The sequence below is a fragment of the Pipistrellus kuhlii genome, unplaced genomic scaffold (genome assembly GCF_014108245.1).
Source record: "Pipistrellus kuhlii isolate mPipKuh1 unplaced genomic scaffold, mPipKuh1.p scaffold_m20_p_13, whole genome shotgun sequence".
NCBI classification, from domain to species: domain Eukaryota; kingdom Metazoa; phylum Chordata; class Mammalia; order Chiroptera; family Vespertilionidae; genus Pipistrellus; species Pipistrellus kuhlii.
In genome coordinates, this window is record NW_023425438.1 from 11,632,737 (window position 1) to 11,652,573 (window position 19,837).

General features: G+C 46.1%; 1 protein-coding gene across 1 annotated transcript in view; it reads left to right on the forward strand.

The window, feature by feature from the left end:
• The window catches only part of LOC123652245 (ALK tyrosine kinase receptor-like), a 170,262-nt gene that overhangs the window by 141,901 nt on the left and 8,524 nt on the right, over nt 1–19,837 (forward strand). The window contains exon 3 of the mRNA XM_045581007.1: nt 18,095–18,226. Within this exon, the coding sequence (XP_045436963.1) occupies nt 18,095–18,226 (132 nt within the window). The remainder of the gene's footprint in view (nt 1–18,094; nt 18,227–19,837) is intronic.

Below are 19,837 nucleotides of genomic sequence, written 5' to 3' on the forward strand. Positions count from 1 at the left end.
AAAGTGCTTTGAAGAGTCTCATAAATAGAGTTGTGCGATGAATAGGTATCCTTAGAATGTAGGCGCAGACCTAGGAAGAGAAAGCAGATTCTTAGTTACTGCTTCCTTTCTCTGATTTTAAGAGTTACATATGCCCACTACAGAGCACACAAATTCAGAAAGGCAGAAAAAGGAGAACTCAAAGCCTTCATAATCCTCCAGCTCAGAGGTAGCTGTGTTAACAATATGATATATTCCTCCTGGATTTCCTTTGTGTGTATAAATGGGTTTTGTCATGCTGTTCCAACAGATTTAGATATAGGCGGGGGGTATTTTTTTAGTTAATTTATCATGAACATTTTTCTCATGTTGGTAAAAGTTCTTTTAAAAAACCACCTTTGTGTGAAGCAGGCTTCTATTATCACTCCTCTACCACTGGAGTCCTTGCTTTGTTTGCACTTTTATGCTCCTATCGTCTACTGTTACTGTTTGGGGGGTCTAAGTACCTGTATAGCTCTCTGTTTCTTCAAGGACGTTTCCTAGAAGTGGAACTTTCCAAGCTTTTCTAGAAAGTTCTGTCAATTTTCATTCTCAGTGGTGATATATAAGAGTCCCTAACTCACTAGTCTTCTGGTACTGGATGTTATTTTCAGATCTTTGCAAAGTTGATGCAGCTCAGTTTTTAAGATCTAACCCTCCATTGATGTATGTGCTTCAGGGATAGCACTTTTATAGAAAATTAGAGGCCCAGTGCAAAAATTTGTGTAGGGGGGGGATCCCCTCAGCCTGGCCTGTGCCCTCTAGCAGTCCAGGAGCCCTTGCTCCTTACCCCTGCCTTTTCACTGCTCCTTATCTCTCAACTGACTGCTCCTTAGCACTGCTGTGGATGTGGGAGAAGCTCCTGCTACTGCTGCTACACTCACCAGCTGTGAGCAGGCTTCTGGCTGAGCCACACTTCCTCTGTGGTAGTGCACTGACCACCAGGGGAGCTCCTGCATTGAACATATGCCCCCTGGTGGTCAGCCTGGGGCAACCAGTCGGTTCACTGTTCAGTCAATTTGCATATTAGACCTTTATTATATATAATGTCTAATTGACTGCTATTGTGTTGATGACAGATGCAGGTGAAGGTGTTGTCGACTATAACACTTAGGAGGACCCACAAAACAATTTATCTTGAGTCTCAGAGTCAGAAAGAGCATTTATTTTTTCAATTAACACTTTGAATCTTATAATAGATCTATCTTCCTTTTGCTTGGGCTGCTAGGAAGCACAGAAATATACTTTTAGCCAAATTTTAGTTATCACATAGAAATCTTATGGCACACTTGTACTAAAATATTACTCTTCAATCACCCGGATTTATTTATTTACATGCTTTTATTATATATAACTGTAGGTCACGGCAAATCCTTTCTTAAACAATGCAGAAATTGTTTACTTTTTCATCTATTATCTTCGAAGACTTGAGCTTGTTTATTTTCATTGGAGAGAGTAGCTTTGCCATCAGTATAAGGAACTTTATAAGAAGTTCTGCCTAGTGGTCCTCACCTTCATTTCCTTTCTGAAACATAAACTCCGAGTGATACACCTGGAGGTCTCTGGTACCAGCATCTTGGTGATTAACTGGTTCTCCACCCCTCCTTCCTCCCTCCCCTCCTTAACAACCAATGGGCTGGGCATGGCCATTTCAGGAAGCAGGCTGTTTAGCACAAAGATGTTCTGTGCCTGAGCTCTTTCTGAGAGCATCTTCTTTGCTGACCCTACTTTTGACATAAGACATTCCAGGCTGACATATCTGGCCCTGTCAATAACTTGGATGAGTCCCAGTCATCGACACTGGGGTGCTGGTCCTTGGGTTGGAACCTGCACAAGCCAGGAAGCTATGCTGCAAGCAGGTTGGCAATACCCCGGGCAGATCCAGGAATGGCTCTGCTGCAGCTTCACATTTGGGTCACCCCTCAGGTCTGAGCCAGCATCCTCCTTCCCACCTGGCACCTGCTCTCTCCCCGTAGCCATGCCAAGCGCTTCAACAGAGAGCCATGAGGGGAAGGCAGCAGAGAGCAGCCCCATCCAAAGCCAGGGCCTACAATTATCCACCCAAAGGCAGGTGTGGGCTGAGAGATGAAGGGCTCGTGTTGGTAAGAGAGCTCAGCTGACAAGGCAGGCTAGTGGCTGTCACTCTGAGCCCAGAGTGAGCTTCCTGCCCATTCTCCTCTTCAGTAGGATGGAGTTCCAGGTGGAAACTGGAGAGGGAAATGTTATAAACCAGCCTTTCTCTGGCTGCTTTCCTAAACTCTACTTATCTTTATAATTATCCTGCAAAATAAAAAGACATTCTTCTTCAGAAAGAAAAATGAGCCTCAGAGAGGTGGGACCACCCAAGGTCAAGCACATAGTAAGTGGCCAAGCTGAGCTTGAACTCGGTCTGCCAACTCCAAAGCCTTCACTTACTTCCCTGGTTGTGTTGAGGGATGCAGGAGGGATGGCTGTGGCAGGGAAGACTGTGACCCATAAGAGAAACACATGGCCACACATGGATGACCGGCTTCACAGACTGTTGGCATGCATGGCGTGGAGGAAGAAGCAGATCCTTGGAGCAGAGAAGGGGAGGGAAGGAGGTGTTTCTCCATCCTCAAGCCAGTCTTAGCTTCACTAAGAATCCACCACACATGAGCCTTTACAATGACTGCACCTGTGGGGCCAGCTGCTCTCAGAGCCCCAAGGACCACCTTGGGACAGGAGCTGGTGGAGGGCAACAGGGAGAAGTTTGTGATGGGGGAGCTGAGTTAGTTGAAACAGAGCCAGCTTTCTCCCCAGGCCTCACCCTCTGCAGCCATCTGCTGGCCCCTCCCACAGCCTTACCTTCCCAGAATGCCTCTCACTTCAGGGCCATCCTGGACTAACTACCCTGAGCCATAGTCAAATCCTCTTGGCACTCCCTAAGCTCCTGATGTAGTCCTGCCTCCTGGGCCTCCCTGACTCATGCCAGCTGGCCCTTCAAGAGGAAGCAGAGTGGGTGGTCCAACCTGCTGTTCCTTGGGCATTCTGTTCTCTTCTGGGGACTTCCTTGTCCTTTCTCCTTGTCTGATGAGCTCCTGCCAATTCTTTGAGTACAACTCAAGTGTCACCTCTTTTCCAGAGCTTTTCTTTGCTCCATAGTTAGATCCCCTCCTCTGTAGGCCTGTCATTCAAACATTTCAGTTGTCTAATTCTAAAGAACAAATACTCCAGAGTGTAATTGCTTAAACAACTATTGTATTTTGAGGGACAAGAGTCTAGTCAGGGCTCCACTAGGTAATTGCTTTGTATCCTGTGGTTGATGGAGGTCCTTCAGCGTACTCAGCTGACAGGTCAATGCAGTACAGGGTTCCACTTGGCCTCGCTTACTTGTCTCCTGTATTAGCAGAGATACAGGGAGTCTGGGCTTGTCTGGGACTGTCCCAGAGTGCCTGCCCTTGACCTCTGACTCCCTGAGCACTTGCCCTTGACTTCTCCAGCTTGGTAGACTTGGGGTAATCAAGCTCCTTGTGTGGAAGCTTTAGGCTCCAAAGTCAAACGTATCTATGACGAAGGTGGGAGCTGCATAGCTTTATATGATCTAGCTTCAAAAGTCACGTGGTGGCTTCCAACATATGCTATTAGTCCAAGCCGTCCTAAGCCTGCCTGAATTCATGGAGAGAAGACAGACCCCCACCCCTCAATAATTCTCTCATGAAAATCATTAAACAATTTTCAGATGTTTTAAAACTGTCACAGCACACACCTATTTATTATGATTTATTATGATTTATTATTATTATTATTATTATTATTATTAGCTCACATATCTTCCCCAACATACAAGATGGCCTCAATAACGAAGACCATGTTTTCTTCTTCATCTACCATTTTTTGAAGGGCCACTGCTATTTGTACTGGGCACTGAGGCCTACCTGTAGTTTCTCTAAACCTCGAAACAACCCTACAAGATAAATTCTGAAGTTCAAGGCAATCAAGTACTTTGTAAAAGACCAGTTGTTGGAGTCAGGATTCTATTTCAGCCTATCTGTCTCCAAAACCCATCCTCTTTCCTCAGCCTCTGCATATGCCCAGCAATGACAAAGAGCCGTGGAGAATAAGGACAGCTGGCAACTGAAAACTCTCCATCGGATCCACCTAAAACATGTCATCCTTGTACTTCCAGGAGCCCCAAGGCAAGAGCACTGCCTGCTCTGGACCGTGTGCCGCTGCCCTGGGACCTGTGGGCATGAGTGTTCTGTAGGTCTCCTCACAGACCTGCCCATCAAGTCTTGTTGGTTTTCTCACCTGTTTTCTCGAAAAGAACTTGTAAACTCTGCTCAGAGGCACTTCACTCTCAAGTACACAGTGCCTGATAGAAATCCCCTGAGAGTTCAGGAAATACTCATAAAAATGGAAATGGAGCCGTGTGTGCTGGGGGCCTGCTGGGCCGGAAGCAGCCCTCTGCTTACGTGGCCACATTTAACACAGCGTGGGGCCTGAGAGGCTTCTAGCTGAGCAGGAGTCTCCCGGAGGCTTTCCAATTTGTCATCCACATTTATCATGATCACCAGATCTTCCTTCGCTACCCTGGCACCTTCCTCCAACCATGCAGTTTCTCTCCACTCTTCCCTGTCATTGCCTGAGACCTTGACCCACAGCAGAGGGGGGATAAAGGCCACTCAGAGCTCACCTGGTCCCACCCTGTCATTTCACAGATAAACAGACTGTAGGTAAGAGAGAGCTCATGCCCGGTGCAGCGCTACTCGGCTAACAGGCTGCAGTGTGGGAGCAGAGGTGAGGCCTCCTCACTCCAGCCAGTGCATCTGGCTGTGTCCTTTGCCTCACATGCCAGCTCCTTCCACTGGGAGCCAAACAGGAGCAGATTAAAATTATCACAAGCTTCTCCCTGTTGCCCTCTACAAGCCCTAGACAGTTTGTCTCAGTGAAAAGAGCATTGGCCTGCGGATTGAAGAATCCCAGGTTCGATTCCGGTCAAGGGCACCTGCCTGGCTTGCGGCTCAATCCCCAGTGTGGTATGTGCGAGAGGCAGCCGATCAATGATTCTTTCTCGTCATTGACCTCCCTCTCTCTCTCTCTCTCTCTCTCTCTCCTCTCCCTCCCTCCCTCCCTCCCTCTCTGAAACCAATAAAAATATATATTTTTTAAAAGTAAGAGAAGAACCTGAGGGCCTCTGGGACAGACATCTCAGTAGGCCATGCTGTTGTTTTCTTGCCCTGCCGTCTTAATTAGGGCTTATTTACAAGGCCAGTCATCTTTTTGTTTAATTGTGGGAAAATACATATAACATAAAATTCACCACTTTTAAGAGTACAGTTCAGTTGTGTTAAAAATATTTATTTCCAAAACTTTTTCAAATTGCAGAGTTGAAGCTCTGTATTAAATTAATTAAATTAAATAGTTCCCCATGCGCCCCTCCCATTCGTCCCTGGCTGAAACCAACATTTCACTATCTGTCTCTCTGAATTTGACTGCTCCAGGTCTCTCATCTAAGAAGAATCAGGCAGTGTTTGTCTTTTTGTGACTGGTTTATTTCACTGGCATAATGTCCTCAGGGTTCATCCATTTTGTAGCATGTGTCAGAATTCCCTTCCTCTTTAAGGTTGAATAATATACTGTGGTGCACATATACCCGCATTGTGTTTACCCATCCATCTGTTGATGGACACTGGAGTTCCTTTCATCTTTTGGCTGTTGTGAATAATGCTGCTATTAATGTGGATATACAAATATCTCTTCAAAACCCTGCTTTCAATTATATATTTTATATATATATATATATATATATATATATATATATATATATACACACTATATACCTAGAAGTGAATTGCTAATCATATGGTAATTCTATTATTTATGTTTTGAGCAACCACCCTAGTGTTTTTCATAGTGGCTGCACCCTTTTACTGTACATTCCTGCCAACAGTGCATAAGGGTTCCAGTTTATTCTCCATATCCCACCAACACTTGTTTCCATTTCTTGTAGTAGTCATTCCAAATCACTTGTCTTCTTGCATATTTAAGTCATGTTCATTCAAAGAATCCAGTAAAAGATAATACACACAAAAAGAAAATGGCTGGTACATAGTAGGCAGTCATTGAATGTTATTTTTTATTATTTTTCATCCTTCCTCCTGCCTGTCATCCAGCTTTCCTTTTCCTAGGTTTCTCCCAATGTTGTGGTTCTTGAGAAAGTCAGCCCCTGACATGAGAACCTTAGAAAAGAACTGAAAACTAAAAAATATGAAGACATTCTCGACTCCTAGACAAAGCAAGTGACCTTGATCTTGCATAGGAGCCTCAGCCTCCTTTCCACCTCTCCTTGTCTATCAAACTGAATAACACGGGAGCTCTTTACATTTCCTCCAGGGAAACCCTGCTTCCTTCTGACTCTGCTGCAAGTGGCCCACCCACTGAATATCGATAGCGTGGGGCCTGGCCTCAGCCTCCCTTTTGGTTCTGAACCTAAAATGTGCAGTATTTTCTGACAGTTTCACAGCCTCTCACTTCTTACTGGGAGTTGGCCATCACTCTCTCCTCTGTGTGTGGGGAGAGAGAAGGGGAGGGCTCCCAGCAATCCATGCCTGCAGCTTCATTACTCCTCCCCCCCTCCCCCCCACCTGCCCCAGATCGTGTTGAGTTGTGCATATGAGGGTACAGCCATCCTCCCAAATGGAGTTGGCAGCACCGAGCAAGATCTTTAGGAACAGGGAAGGCCACAGTCACTGCAATGAGCCTCTCCCATGACTTGCTTTTTGTATGAACAGATCCCAGCTTTGCATACATGTGGCCATGGGTTTTCTCTGAAACACCAATTCTTAATTGTGAATAAAACATAAATCATGCTTCTGAATCCATTGCCCAAAATAATTTATGAAAGAGATACATTTACCTGGTCTCTCAACTATGTGCCAGGCACTATAGTAGGAACCAGAGGGAGATTTGGCAGTGAAAACACTGCTAGTGGGGGAGAAAGACTAGCAACAAAACTATAATAATAAGGAAAGTGTATAATGCCCAGAATCAGGAGAAACAATACAGAAATAGGAAGCGAAATAGGAAGTGCCTGTGTTTTGGGGTGGAGCAGGGAGAGAGAGGTTTTAGATAAAGTTTCCAGGAAAAGCTGCCCTGAGAAGTGACCTTCAGTAAGGCAAGGAGATGAGGGTGTGAGCCTTTTATAGAATCTGGTGAGATTCTATATGAATGTCAGGTGCTTCGCAATAAAAATAAAATCTTAATCATTTGCTGGTACTCAAAGTACTTTTCCATTACTCTCTCCTTTGACCCAACAACAGAAGAGATGGGCTTTTTGCCTGGCCCAGGAAACAAACTATGAACTCTGATATTCAGCTCCCATTTTGTCCCCCTGTGCCTGGACTCTGTCTTAGCATCTACCTGGTGCAGCATCCCTGAAAACATTTTTATGCCTGTTGCACATTTTCTCTCTGGGGCTCTACTGGCTTGCAATTCACAACCCTCCCTCTCATTTATTCCTGGGGCTCCTAGAATGGATATTCCTCCCGGTGGATCTAGCATATTGATTAAGAGCATGGGCTCTGGGGTCAGGTAGACATCAAATTCTGCCTCGAGGACTTTGGGGATGTCTTTACAAACTCTTGGGTCCTTGTTTCTTCTCAATAAAATGGAGACAGTGACAACTACTTCATACAGTTGCTATAAGGTGTAAATGAAGTTATGCATATCAGTACCTGGAAGATTCTAAGCACTCAATAAATGATAAGGGTGGACATGATTATCACAGATAGATACCTGTGTCAGCACCCAATGGCCAGCTTGTCTCTTCAGCCAAACCTCCTAGCATGGCTACCAAGGATAGGGTGGAGGCAGAATGACCTCCCACCTGTCTTTAAGGGGCTGAAACCCCCAGCTCCCTTCAGTGGAGGTGCCTTAAGAGGCCACTCCCGCGATAGCGCTCCTGCTCTGCTCCTTCGGTCTGCATACCCCGTTCACCTCTGCTCTCTGTTCCCAGCAGCCTTCCCACTGTGTGATCTGCACAGCCCCTCCCACGGTCTCAGGCATAGCTATCATTTGTTTGTGATTAGTATTAAATCTCCAAGGTATGATTGGAATTGTTCATTGTTCACTGAAAAAACAAGAGGAGAAAACAACATATTTTACGGGGAGCTGTGGTGCAGAATGGTTAAATGTCACCACTTTTCAGGGAGACTAATAGCAAAGTGTACACAGAGGTTATTTATAATATTAAAAATAAAATGATTGCTCTGTCTTTTCAGCAAAGCAATGAAGATAAATGTCGAATGGGGAAACCTTGGGAAAAGGACTGTGCCACAAAATAAAGGGGCTGTGGAGGGTACAAGGGAATAAGAAAATTTTTACTTTCTTCAGAGAGCTCAGCAGCAAAAATGAAACACATTCTGCTTTCCTGCTAATGGCCTGAGGGAATCTTAGTGGTTCTTCGTGAATTTCTATGGAGACTGACTTTGTCAAGGAATCGGGATTCTGAAAGGAACGCACGCTGGCTCTACCAGGCCAGTTGGCAGCCCGGGTTTCACCCAGCACCATCCTGGTGTCACCCTCTCTCCTCCTCACCTCCAGGCCATCAGCCCTCCTGTCAGTCAGTCACCCCCTCTGTCAGTCACCCCCCATGTGTAACTCACATCACTCACTCCTTTCCATCTCCTCCACCACCTTTTGTGCAAGCTGCTTCCTCCGTTGCTTGCTTGGTTACAGCCTATAAACTGGCTTTTCCACTTCCTTTGCCCTCTCCACTGCATTCTCCCTAAATTGCTCAGAATGAGCTTTTGAAAAATTAATAGGATTGTTTTCAGTCTCTTGTCTAAACTCCTTAAGCAAAATCTACAACCCTTCCTGCTGCCTGCAAGGTCCTTCCTAATTGGGCCTCTGCCCCCTACCCCATCCCTAACCACCTTACCCAGCCTTCATGACCCTCTGTGACCCTCTTGGGCCACACTAGCCTTTGCTGTGTTTCTAAATCTGGTGTTGCTTCCGCTTCTCCTCAGCCTCTTTGCAGAGCTGACTCTCTTGTTCAGTAATCCGAAGATTCAGTGGAATGGAGGGGAGCAGAAGGTGGGTGAAATTTCTATGGTATAAGCTAGAGGAATTAGCAACTTCCAAAATGCCAAGAAATTCCACCTCACCCCATTCTTCTGCGTGAACTTGGTGATCTATTTTGCACTCCCTCACCATGCGTTCATTAGTGCCTGCCATGCACCAGACACTCTCCAGGAGAGAAACTAAGTAAGATGGACCACCTGCCTCAAAGAATTTAGAATTTTGTGGGAGAAGCTGGCAATGCAGACATATCACGCAATAGGGTGAGGTGAGAGCACAGTTAGAGGCGTGCAGTGATTACCAGAGCACCCCAGGGAGCCATCACCCGCCTTTCTTAGAGGAAGGAGAACAAGCCATTGGGGAGGAATGTGCAGATCTGAGTGAGGAGGAATTGTGCAGATGGAGAAGATGATTCTAGACAAAGTAACTGGGTTACACAAAGGCTGTGGTGATGGCCGCATGGTCAAGAAAAGCAAGTCACAGAGTTTAGCTAAAGATGCAAAGTAGCACAGCAATGCTGGGAAAGCAGGCTGTGCTAGGGCACCAAGCCCCATTTGGATGAAATGCCATGGAAACCAGAAAAGGTTTACTGGAACCTAAGAGGAGCTGGGCTCAGAGAGCTAATTGGCGGACAGGTGACTCCAGAGACAAATAATCTTGAAAACTCATCATTGCAACTATTTTTTTTCATAGCTATTATTGTGGAGCACATTGTTGTTGGGTTTGTTTCTATCATTGTTTTGCTGATTGGGTCTAGCCCTGTTGATGCTCACCTATATTATGGGATGTGAGGGATTTTCAAAGGTGCTGTCTGTCCCCAAGATCTGGCCTGTTTGGACCCCTTATTGTTCCCTTTCACCAATCCTCCATGGTCAATTTCCCCAAACCCCTTGGGATACTCCATGAAATTAGCTCATAAGCACCTCACATATTGTTTGTGTATACAATTTCATTTGATCCTCACCAGAATCCCATAAATGAGATAGCATCCCTGCTTTACAGGAGAGGAGGATCCCGTGAACTGTCAGAGTTCACACCGTGAGCTGGTAGAAGAGGGGACTGGAACCAAGTATTGTTTTCCCTACACCTGAAGAGGCTCATCACTGCAAACTGAACAAAGTGATAGCGTGCACCGCTGGAATAATAACAAAAAAGGAATCTAGGTGTGAAAGGAACTCTGATAACCTTGTTCCCAGGAGGGAACTGTCCCTGTGAGGGGGTACATAGGGCCAGAAGGCTTGGGATTCTTCTAAGGGAAGAAGAAATTGAAGATCCACTTCTCTATACTGGAGGTTCTCAGGCTTTGGTGCACCCTATTGTCAGCCAGAGCGCTGTGGAGCATGCTAGTTCCAGGGTTCTGCCCCCAGCTATTCTGACTCTGTAGGTCTACAGAGGGCCCAGAAAACATGATTAACAAGTTCCTGTGTGACTTAGTTGCAGAGGGTCTTTGGACCCCCCCATCAAAGACTAAGCCCATGGTGAATGTGAACGGCTGACTTTTGAGGGTCCACAAACAAGGAAACTGAGGCCCAGAATAGAAGTGACTAGCTTGTGGCCCAGGGCTTTGTCACAGAACTAGGCCTCCAACCAGCTCTCTTGGTTCCCAGCACAGTGCTTTCCTACCAGCTTATTGTCAGCCCTCCATAGCTAGGCCTTCTCCTCACCGATTTACATTTTGAGTAGGAACTCAAGATGCCAGTTCTTTAATGAGGCTGTCCACACTCCAATTTATGAGTCTCAGGGCCCTCAGCAGGATTGGTCTCTGCCAAGCTTAATTTACACAGTTCGCAGGCCTTCCATTAACGTCAGCACAGTAGTAACAGCTGTTAGCCTGTGCCTGCTATTTGACTGCATCCTCATCACGTCACCATCCATTTTCATGTCTCAGGGTTTGTTTACCCTCAAGTACCTGATTCTCCTCATTCTGGGAAACAGTATGTTTCTACAATGGGAACTTGGCCCAGCCCCACTCCTGACCTCTCCATTCTCAAGTAGGCAGACTCCTTCCACACACCACATCCCCTTGTCTTTCATTTAAGAGTAAGACCCCATCTCACCGAAGCAGCATTCAATTTTCCCCCTCAGCGAGTGTCATTGGTTAGGCATCAGCAAGCAGGTGGGAGAGAGCCCAAAAGCTGATACAAATGTGCCTTTTTTAATGCCACATAAATCACCTTAATTAAAAATTAATTAAGTGACCTAAAATTTGACATTCATTTAAAAAAGAAATTTGAGTAAGGAGAGTTGTGTAGATTTTTTTAACACCAAATCTCCAAGACATGATGGAAGGAGGGGAGTGTGTTGGGTTTCTGCTTTGAATGTACAATGAGGGAAAAGGAATCATTCTCAGCCAGAGAGCCCAGTAAGTCATGCATGGTGTGGAACAGTGATTCATGTGACCTGACCTGGACCACACATGTCTCAGATGCAAATATGAACTAATTTCTCCTGCACTGGAGACTAGATAAATAGGCAAACAAATGTGGCATAGTGTTTCAGGTGACAGGTTCCAGGATGCAAATGACAGATGACTGAGACAGGAAAAGCTAACATGAGGCATCCAAAGGAAGCTTGCTGGGTGAGTGACTTAGTAAAGACGCATGGGAGGGAAGAAGGTTTCAGGGGAGAGTCAGTAAAGGGCTAGTATTAATAAAGATGGCACTAATTATCAAATCAACTTTATAAACATATAGCCACCAACAACCATTGCCCGGATCTCCAGAATCAAGATATTGTAAATGGATGGTGGTCTTAAAAGTTGGACTTGAGGTTTCACCCTCACTGTATCAAGGGCAGTGAAGACCCATGGAGATGAAGGATGCACCCAATATTCCTAGATACCCAAGGGCAGATCTTCCAGCCTCTGAGGAAGAGGCCCTCAACCCGATACCCCTGGGAATCACTCAGGTAGCTTTTAAAGCCACCAATGCCAAGGGCCTGTCCTTCTACTGATTTCATTGGTCCAGGTGGGGCCTGAAGATCAACAGGATTTCTACCTCCCCAGTGATTCCCATGGGCAGTCAGGGTGCTGGTCCCAAAGGTGACCTAATCCAAGTCTGAGAGAAGAACTCCACCTAGGATCATCTGATCAGGCTCTGCTGGGCCTTCCCCTGAGGTTTACTTGCTGCAAGACCACAGGCATTTCATAGTGCCGTATAGTTTAAAAAGCATTTCTCTGTACATTATTTAGTTTCTCGAATCCCCAATCTTCTGATTAATCAAATGGGAATAATTATAACTGTCCTGCCAGTTTTTTATGAGGTTCAAACAAGGAAGGATTACGAGAGCACATCGTAAGCTATTAAAATGCTCTACAGAGGTAAGGAATGATGAGAATTTATGGCCCCGGGTGACTTACATCATCATTCTGGGAAGAATTGCTATTTCAAAGATAAATAAATTCCCACCAAGAAGATCCTTACTAACAAAAGATCCCCAAAGCACCAGCTCACCCAGAGCAGTTTGATCTCAGATCTCCCTAGGTATTCTGTGATTAGGGAACTTGGTGTTCCAGTGGTTACCAGGATTCACTGGCACCCATAGGTGGAAAGCATCAGGAAGTAACAGCAAGAAGATCCGCTGCTTCCAAGGCTGGCTGTGACCACCCAGGGCCTCAGGTACCATCCTCCATAAGCCAGAGGAGTCACTTCACAACCACAGAGAAGTGCCATTTAAGAAACTCAGGCCCTTCATTGCAATCATTCACCAAGGGTACTTCCTTCCTTGGAATTTATGGACCCCATAAAAAAGGAACTTGGGAAGACAGAGCAGTTGTTTTTTGTTGCGCCTCATTAGTTTTGAGTCTGGCTGGCAGGAGAGATCAGAGGACCAGATATACATCTAATTGAGTCCCTCACAAGCATAAAATTCTCTGTGGTATGGCGGATGCGATGCCAGGGAGCCGAGACATCTCCCGCCAGGGGAAGGAGAGGGAGAGGCATTGGTAGAAGCAAGCCTGAAGGGGACCGCCTCTCTGGGCTGTGGCTGTGCTTTAACCAAGAAAAGAGAGATCTGGGGATTAGCTCTGGGGCATCCAGAGAGTGAAAGCAGCATTCCCTTCCCACGACCAGATCTCTCCTTTGTCAAGGTTTGGGGTGAAGGGCTGGGATGCCAACTTCCTGCCCTTGTGTATTCACAATCACTGCTCCTGAGGACATCTATACTTGAGTACGGGAGTGGAGGGGGACCCCACAGACAGACACAGTACAAATGACAGAGAACAAGACGTCAACAACGTGGATTTTCACCAATCCCTCAGCACACTGTGTAGCCACGCTGAGCCTTGGTATTCTCAACCATAAAACAGGTATGAAACTTTCCACATATAATGCACAGGTTCAATTCAGTTCCCAAGTAAGGGGTGGAGAGATCTCTATACAAAGTACTGTTTTAGACTCATGAGGATAAGACTTGGTATCTCCTTCCCAGGCACTTACAGTTTGGTGAGGAAGACAGCATACAAACAACTGCTTATGACATGAGGTGGGATGTCCGCCATGTTAAATGCCAGAAGTGATAAGTGATAGAAGTCCAAGCAAAAAGAAGGTTCCTGGAGGGGAGGAGAGGGAGAATCTACAAAAGTATCGTAGATGAGGTCTGGGTCCCTATTACTGAAAGATGAGATGCGGGTGAAGATGTTCCTAAAATGAGAGGGCAACCCAGAGACTGGCAAGGCTGACCCACAGATAACCAGTCCCACATGGAACAAACTAAGCAGAAAAGAAAAAAAAAGAAGAAATCACCCAGGAGAATGTGGATAGGTGTGAACTAGGTACAACTTAAAACTCCTGTATATCATGCTACGTTATAAACAGAACAAAAGCATACACAACCCTGGCAGAAACTGTCAAGCATATAATAAATAATTTCACATCCTTACTCATAATCTCATACAATTCTATATGAAAGTATGGAGAACCTAATAGATAAATCAGCAGATGGAAGTGGGCAACGTAAAAGTAAAATAAAGCTAACAACATGTGAAAAAAATACTCAGCCTCACTTAGTACCAAAGAAATACCAAATAAAACAGCAGGAGAATGCCTTTAGTTAAAAATAAAAGTCACGATCTATTCAGGGTTGGCCAGGATGTAGTGAGAGGGGCAGGCACGTGTGAACGCAGCTGGGAGAGTGTAAATTGGATTAACTTCTAGAAAATAGTTTGGCAGTCTATATGAAGAGCCTTGAAAATGTTTACACCCTTTGATTCAGTAATTCCACTTGTGGGAATCTATCCTATGAAAATAATCCGAAATGCAAGCAAAGGTTTTTTTTTGTCAAAGAGAGTCTTCAAAGAGTTCTGATAAACAGTCCAACAAGCCAAACATTGAATACTGTTGAAATAAATGATGGTGCATATCCCAAAGTATTGTAGCCATTAAAGGGTATGCTTCTGGAGAATTTTTAAATCTTTGGTAAAGCTTGTGTTCTTTTTAAATTATTTTAAGACATATATACATATGGCACAACTGTACACGCGTTTAACGAATAGACCAAAACACTGCAGAGATGTTAGAAATGATGGCCTCTGGTGGTGCGATTCTGGGCACTGCTTTTGTTTATTTTTACCCCGGCTTCACACTTCAGACAATAGGCATATGCTTTTAGAATGAGGGAATGACAAGTCATTGGTGTGTGAAAACGCATAATGAGAAACAGGCCTAATCCTAAAGTGTGAATGAAACACAAGCTTACACGTGTTCCATAGGTTGAGGAAGGCTTTCACAGGGGTTTTTACTTTGCTTATATTTTCTTCCTTAGGGCTAGGAACAAGGGTAAGAATGTCCTCGCTGTATATAATGATCCAATATAAGACACTGGGAAAAAATACTTTGAAAACTAAAAATCACCATGCAAATGTGAAGAAGTGTTCTTATTATCCTAAATGCCTTTTCCCTGAAACAGGGGCAGGAAGGACAGGCAGTGTCATTGGGCAGGCAGGGCCCACCAGCTGGGGTGGACACACCAGTGCAGCCCTCTCAGCAGCCCCCAGCTGGAGGCCACCTGCCCAACACTGCCCCTGGCCCTCAATTGGCAACTTCCCTCTGTGAAGTGGAAAGAACAGAGTGGCCCTGTCGCTGGAGATGGTGAGTGAGCAGGCAGGTCAAGTGCTGGCGCTGTGCTAGGCAGGTAGAAGAACACTGTATATGATGCCAGGTGTCCTTGCTGTGATCTGTGACAAAGGCCACAGCCCTCCCCTTCCCCCCTCAGCAAAGCCCCACCTCTGCAGGGGGACCCCAGCTCCTAGACACATCTTACCTCCCAGCTTCCAAGGGGACGTGACTGACAGGTTGTGCGTGTCTCTGCTCTTGGAATTTGGAGAAACCATTGACTTGGGCTATCTTAAGGCACAGGGACAGATAGGGGTGACATTTTTCCTTCTGTGTGAGGAAGAAGCGGGCAGAGGTGACCAGTCCAGGGAACCACAGCAAACTAGTCACAGAACAATTAAGGAACCAAGAAGTTGATCTAAGGCTGTGCTGGGCTTCAGAGCTCGTGGTCTCCGAGGACTGTCTTCCATTGCAGCTGGCAGCTGGGTTAGCTGGTGCATTCATTTCCTGTGGCTGCTGTAACAAACTACCACAAGCTTGGTGGCTTCAAACAGCACACATTTATCCCCTCAGAGTTCCTAAGGGCAGAATCTGAAGTCATTCTTTCTGGCTAAGTCGTGAGAGCAGAGCAGGCTCCCGCTGAAGGGTCTACGGAGAACCCGGTCCTTGCCTTTTCCAGCTTCTGAGGCTGCCTGCATCTCCTGGATCATGACTCCAAACCTTGCTGCCCTCATGGCATCTCCTACCTCTTACTTGTCTTTCTTGCTGCTCTTTGTAAGAACCTTGTGATTACACCTCAGTAATCCAGAAGAATCTCCCCTATCTAAAGGTCCTTCTCTTAACCACATTAGTAAAGTCCCCTTTCCACTTAAAGTAATGTATTTTCTGGTTTGGGGGATTAGGATGTGGGTCTCTGGGTGGGTCCATTTTGCAGCCATTCACAGACAGGCAGCCTAATGTGCAGGCTCTCTGTAAGCCCTCTTAGGGGCCAGGCAGTGGCTAACGCTGGGGAGTGAGGAAGGGAAGGACACAGAGGTTCAGACAACCTGCTGAGAAGATGAGAGCCAACACTAGAGCTGGTCCTAGAGCACAGGGTTCATGGGGAGAGACAGACAGGTGAGACAGGAAAGGAATTTGGGCCCAGATCACAAAGGACCTTGAAGAGCAGGTTTAAAAACTGGGATGTACCCTGCCCAATGGTTAAGCATCAATCCATGAACCAGGAGATGCCTGGTTTGCAGGCTCAATCCCCAATAGGAGGTATGCAGTAGGCAGCTGATTGATGACTCTCTCTCATCATTGATGTTTCCATCTCTATCTCCATCTCCCTTCCTCTCTGAAATCAATTAAAAACAACAACAAAACTTGGATATGATTCCCTAAGGGAAGCAGGGCCTGATTTCCCATGCCTAGGAATTACCAAGAATGCCCAGCCAGGCTGGAGCCCCATCTGACAGGGCCGAGTGGCCACCTGCCATCAACTTCAAGTTGAGCCTCAGCCAGACTAGGTTGGGAAAGAGGACCCGAGGCCACCTCCAGTGCTCCTCCCCCATGAGATGGAAAGAACAGCTTTGCTGTCTGACACATGGGGCCTGAATCCCATGGACCAGCTTCACGACCTTAGGCAAGTTACTGCAGCTCTCTGACTCAGTTTCCTACTAAGGAAACTAGCACTGTTAAGATTTGCCTAGCTTCTCTACAAAGCCGACATGCTGAGGCACCCAAAGGCATCCCAGAAGTCAACAGGCTGGACTTGGTGATAGTGCCCATCTTACTGGGAACCGTCTACTGAACCAGAAAATCGTGGAATTTTAGATATTAAAAGTCATCTAACTGGAGAGTCCCACATCACAATCAGCTGGGAGATTTTCTTAAAATCTAATAAAGACCCATCTAATTTTGGGTGGTTGGTGGAGCCACCCAAGATGATGCTCAGAGAAGCTACAGGACCCCCAAGTGGGGATCCTGGGTCATTCTCTCCACCACCCAGCCGAGGTGGATGGGATGGGGGTGGGGAGACTGCTGAGGCACTGGATGCCAGTGGGATGGAGCTAGAAAAGAGTATAGAGCAGCCAGGCATGGGGTGGGCCCTTCCTGCTCATCTCCAGGTGGGCCAGAGGTTCCTGCATCCCACACCCACCACGAGCTGGGCAATAGGAGGTGCCATCAGAATCACCAGCCCTTGCTAGGTGGTCCCAGGCAAAGTGCCCAGTCGTAGGGTATGCTTGGCCAGTCCAACCTTCTCCTCCCTGAAGCCTGGCTCTCTGGGTCACTGGTTAACGAATTTTCATAATACTTTGTTCTTGATACAGAAACAAATAACTGCTAACAATTTTATTATAAACTTCGTCCTCTCCCATCCTCCACTGGATAATAGGGTTTATCTAGAATTTCAGAATTGGAACAGACCTTAGAAATATGGTCCAAACCCCACCTTTTGTAAATGGAGAGACAGGGAGCCAGTCAGAGAAGGGACAAGGTCAGCATCACACAACCGGTCATGGAGAGGCTGGTCCAGGGCTGGTCCTCTCAGTGGTGCTCCTTGTGTTCCACAGCCAAGAGTACTGCACGTTTCTAGAATCACTCCAGTGGTGGCATCCAAGGTCAAGAACATGAGGGACATACACTGGGCCAGATAGTTCCCTTGACACCCCAAATATGACCTTGAGGATAGAGCTGTCTATGTGCAGATGAGCGCCCCCCCCACCACCTGCAGGCCATCCACCTGGCACACTAAAGCTATGGGTTTGAGGACCCCAGACTGTTGAGGAGACATAGACAACCCTCGGCCACTCTACTGCTCCCCATCACTAGGAAATGAGATCCCCAAGGGTTTGTGGGGCTGTTGGACTTTGACTTCCTCTCAGCCTCCTGGTGCTGCCCCTGGTGTGGCCAGAGTGAGACGCCGGTGTCTCAGTCAAGCCACTGGGATCTGAGCTGCTGGGTCACCCACACTGACCGGGCCTGTGTCTCTGTGTGCTCTCCAGGGACATCTCCAGGCTCCAAGATGGCCTTGCAGAGTTCCTTCACTTGCTGGAACGGGACAGTCCTCCAGCTCGGCCAGGCCTGCGACTTCCACCAGGACTGCACCCAGGGAGAAGATGAGGACCAGCTCTGCAGTGAGTAGATGGGCTACCCCACCCACCTCACCCCAGCCACGCTCACTTCCCTCCCCTGCCCATCACCCCATGCATTCCAACTTGGACTGCCGTCCTGTGTCCAGTGCCATTTGTGTCTCATCTCAGGGGCAACTTTCAAAAGCTGCACAGTCTTCAAGAGACTAAGATCTGTGGAGTGATAAAACTGTGGTCCAGAAACAGCATGAAAATTTAAGAACCAAACAAGATCTTATAAGTTATGCCCTCAATATCCTTGTACACAGAGGACATGTTCAGACGAATGCCCAGCTCTGTAACATGACTTTGAAGCCTGGACTTCCCTCACTTTTCAATCCTTATCTTTCATCACCCACTGCCTCTCTCATCCTCCCAGGCTCCCATGCACCCCAGGTCTGGCCATATCAGACTGCTTCTCAGCTCCCTCAAACCTCCCTGGCTTTGTGTGTGTGGTATTCCTTGCCCAGAATGCCCTATCCCTTCTCAAGTCCTACCTGCTCCTTCAAGACCCACCTCAGGAGTTGATTTTTCTGGGAAACCTCCTGTCACCAACCCCACAGGACAGTTGGTTTTTCTTTCTCTGGGCCTCCTGTTCCAACTCAGTGTATCTTCCACCCACCATAGCATCCATTATTTTTTAACAGTTTTTTTTTCTTTTTAGCTATAGTTCATACTATAGCTATAGTATACCATACAACCCACTTACTTAAAGTATGCAAGCCAGGGTTTTTTAGCATAGTCATGGTGTGCAACCATCACTATTAGTTTTAGAACATTTTTAATCACTTCACAAAGAAACTCCTAGAAATTTTTCCTGACTTTCCCCCAACTATGCCCCCTCCCCTAGCCATAAGCAGCCATAATCTACCTTCTGTTTCTATAGATTTGCCTATTCTGGGCACTTCATATAAATAGAATCGTCCAATATGTGGTCTTTTGTGATTAATTTCTTCACTTAGCATAATGTTTCCAAGGGTAGCCCAAGCATCAGTGTTTATCAGTCCTTTGTGTATGGTTATTGCCAAATAATATTCATTGTACAGATAACCACAGTTAGTTTAGCCTTTCATCAGTTGACAGGCACTTGGGTTGTTCCCACTTTGGTGCTATTATGAATAATGTTGCTATGGACATTTATGTACAAGTTATGTAGACAGATGTTTTTATTTCTCTTGGATATATACCTAAGAGTAGAATTGCTGGGTCATATGATAACTCTATATTTAACAGTTTGAGGAACTGCCAAGCTGTTTTCAAAGTGCTGCACCATTTTACATTCCCACCAGTAATGTATATCAGTTCTAGTTTCTCCACATCCTTGCCAACATTTATTATTATCTGCCTTTCTGTTTTAGCCATCTTAGAGGGTGCACATCTATTACATTTCAATAAGGGTGGTTTCCATGTTTCTCTCCCTCTCTGTGGGCAGATGGGGTTTGGTACTCTTCCCTGTACCAATATTTCACATGATTCCTGGTACAACTGACACTTTGTTCATTAAAATGAATAAATGAGTTGGAAAACTTGAGCTCCATAGAGGAAAACAAGTTGCTGAGGCCTCATTGGTAGTTAGTAGCAGCATTAAACTCCCAGCCCAGTGCTCACTCCACTTCA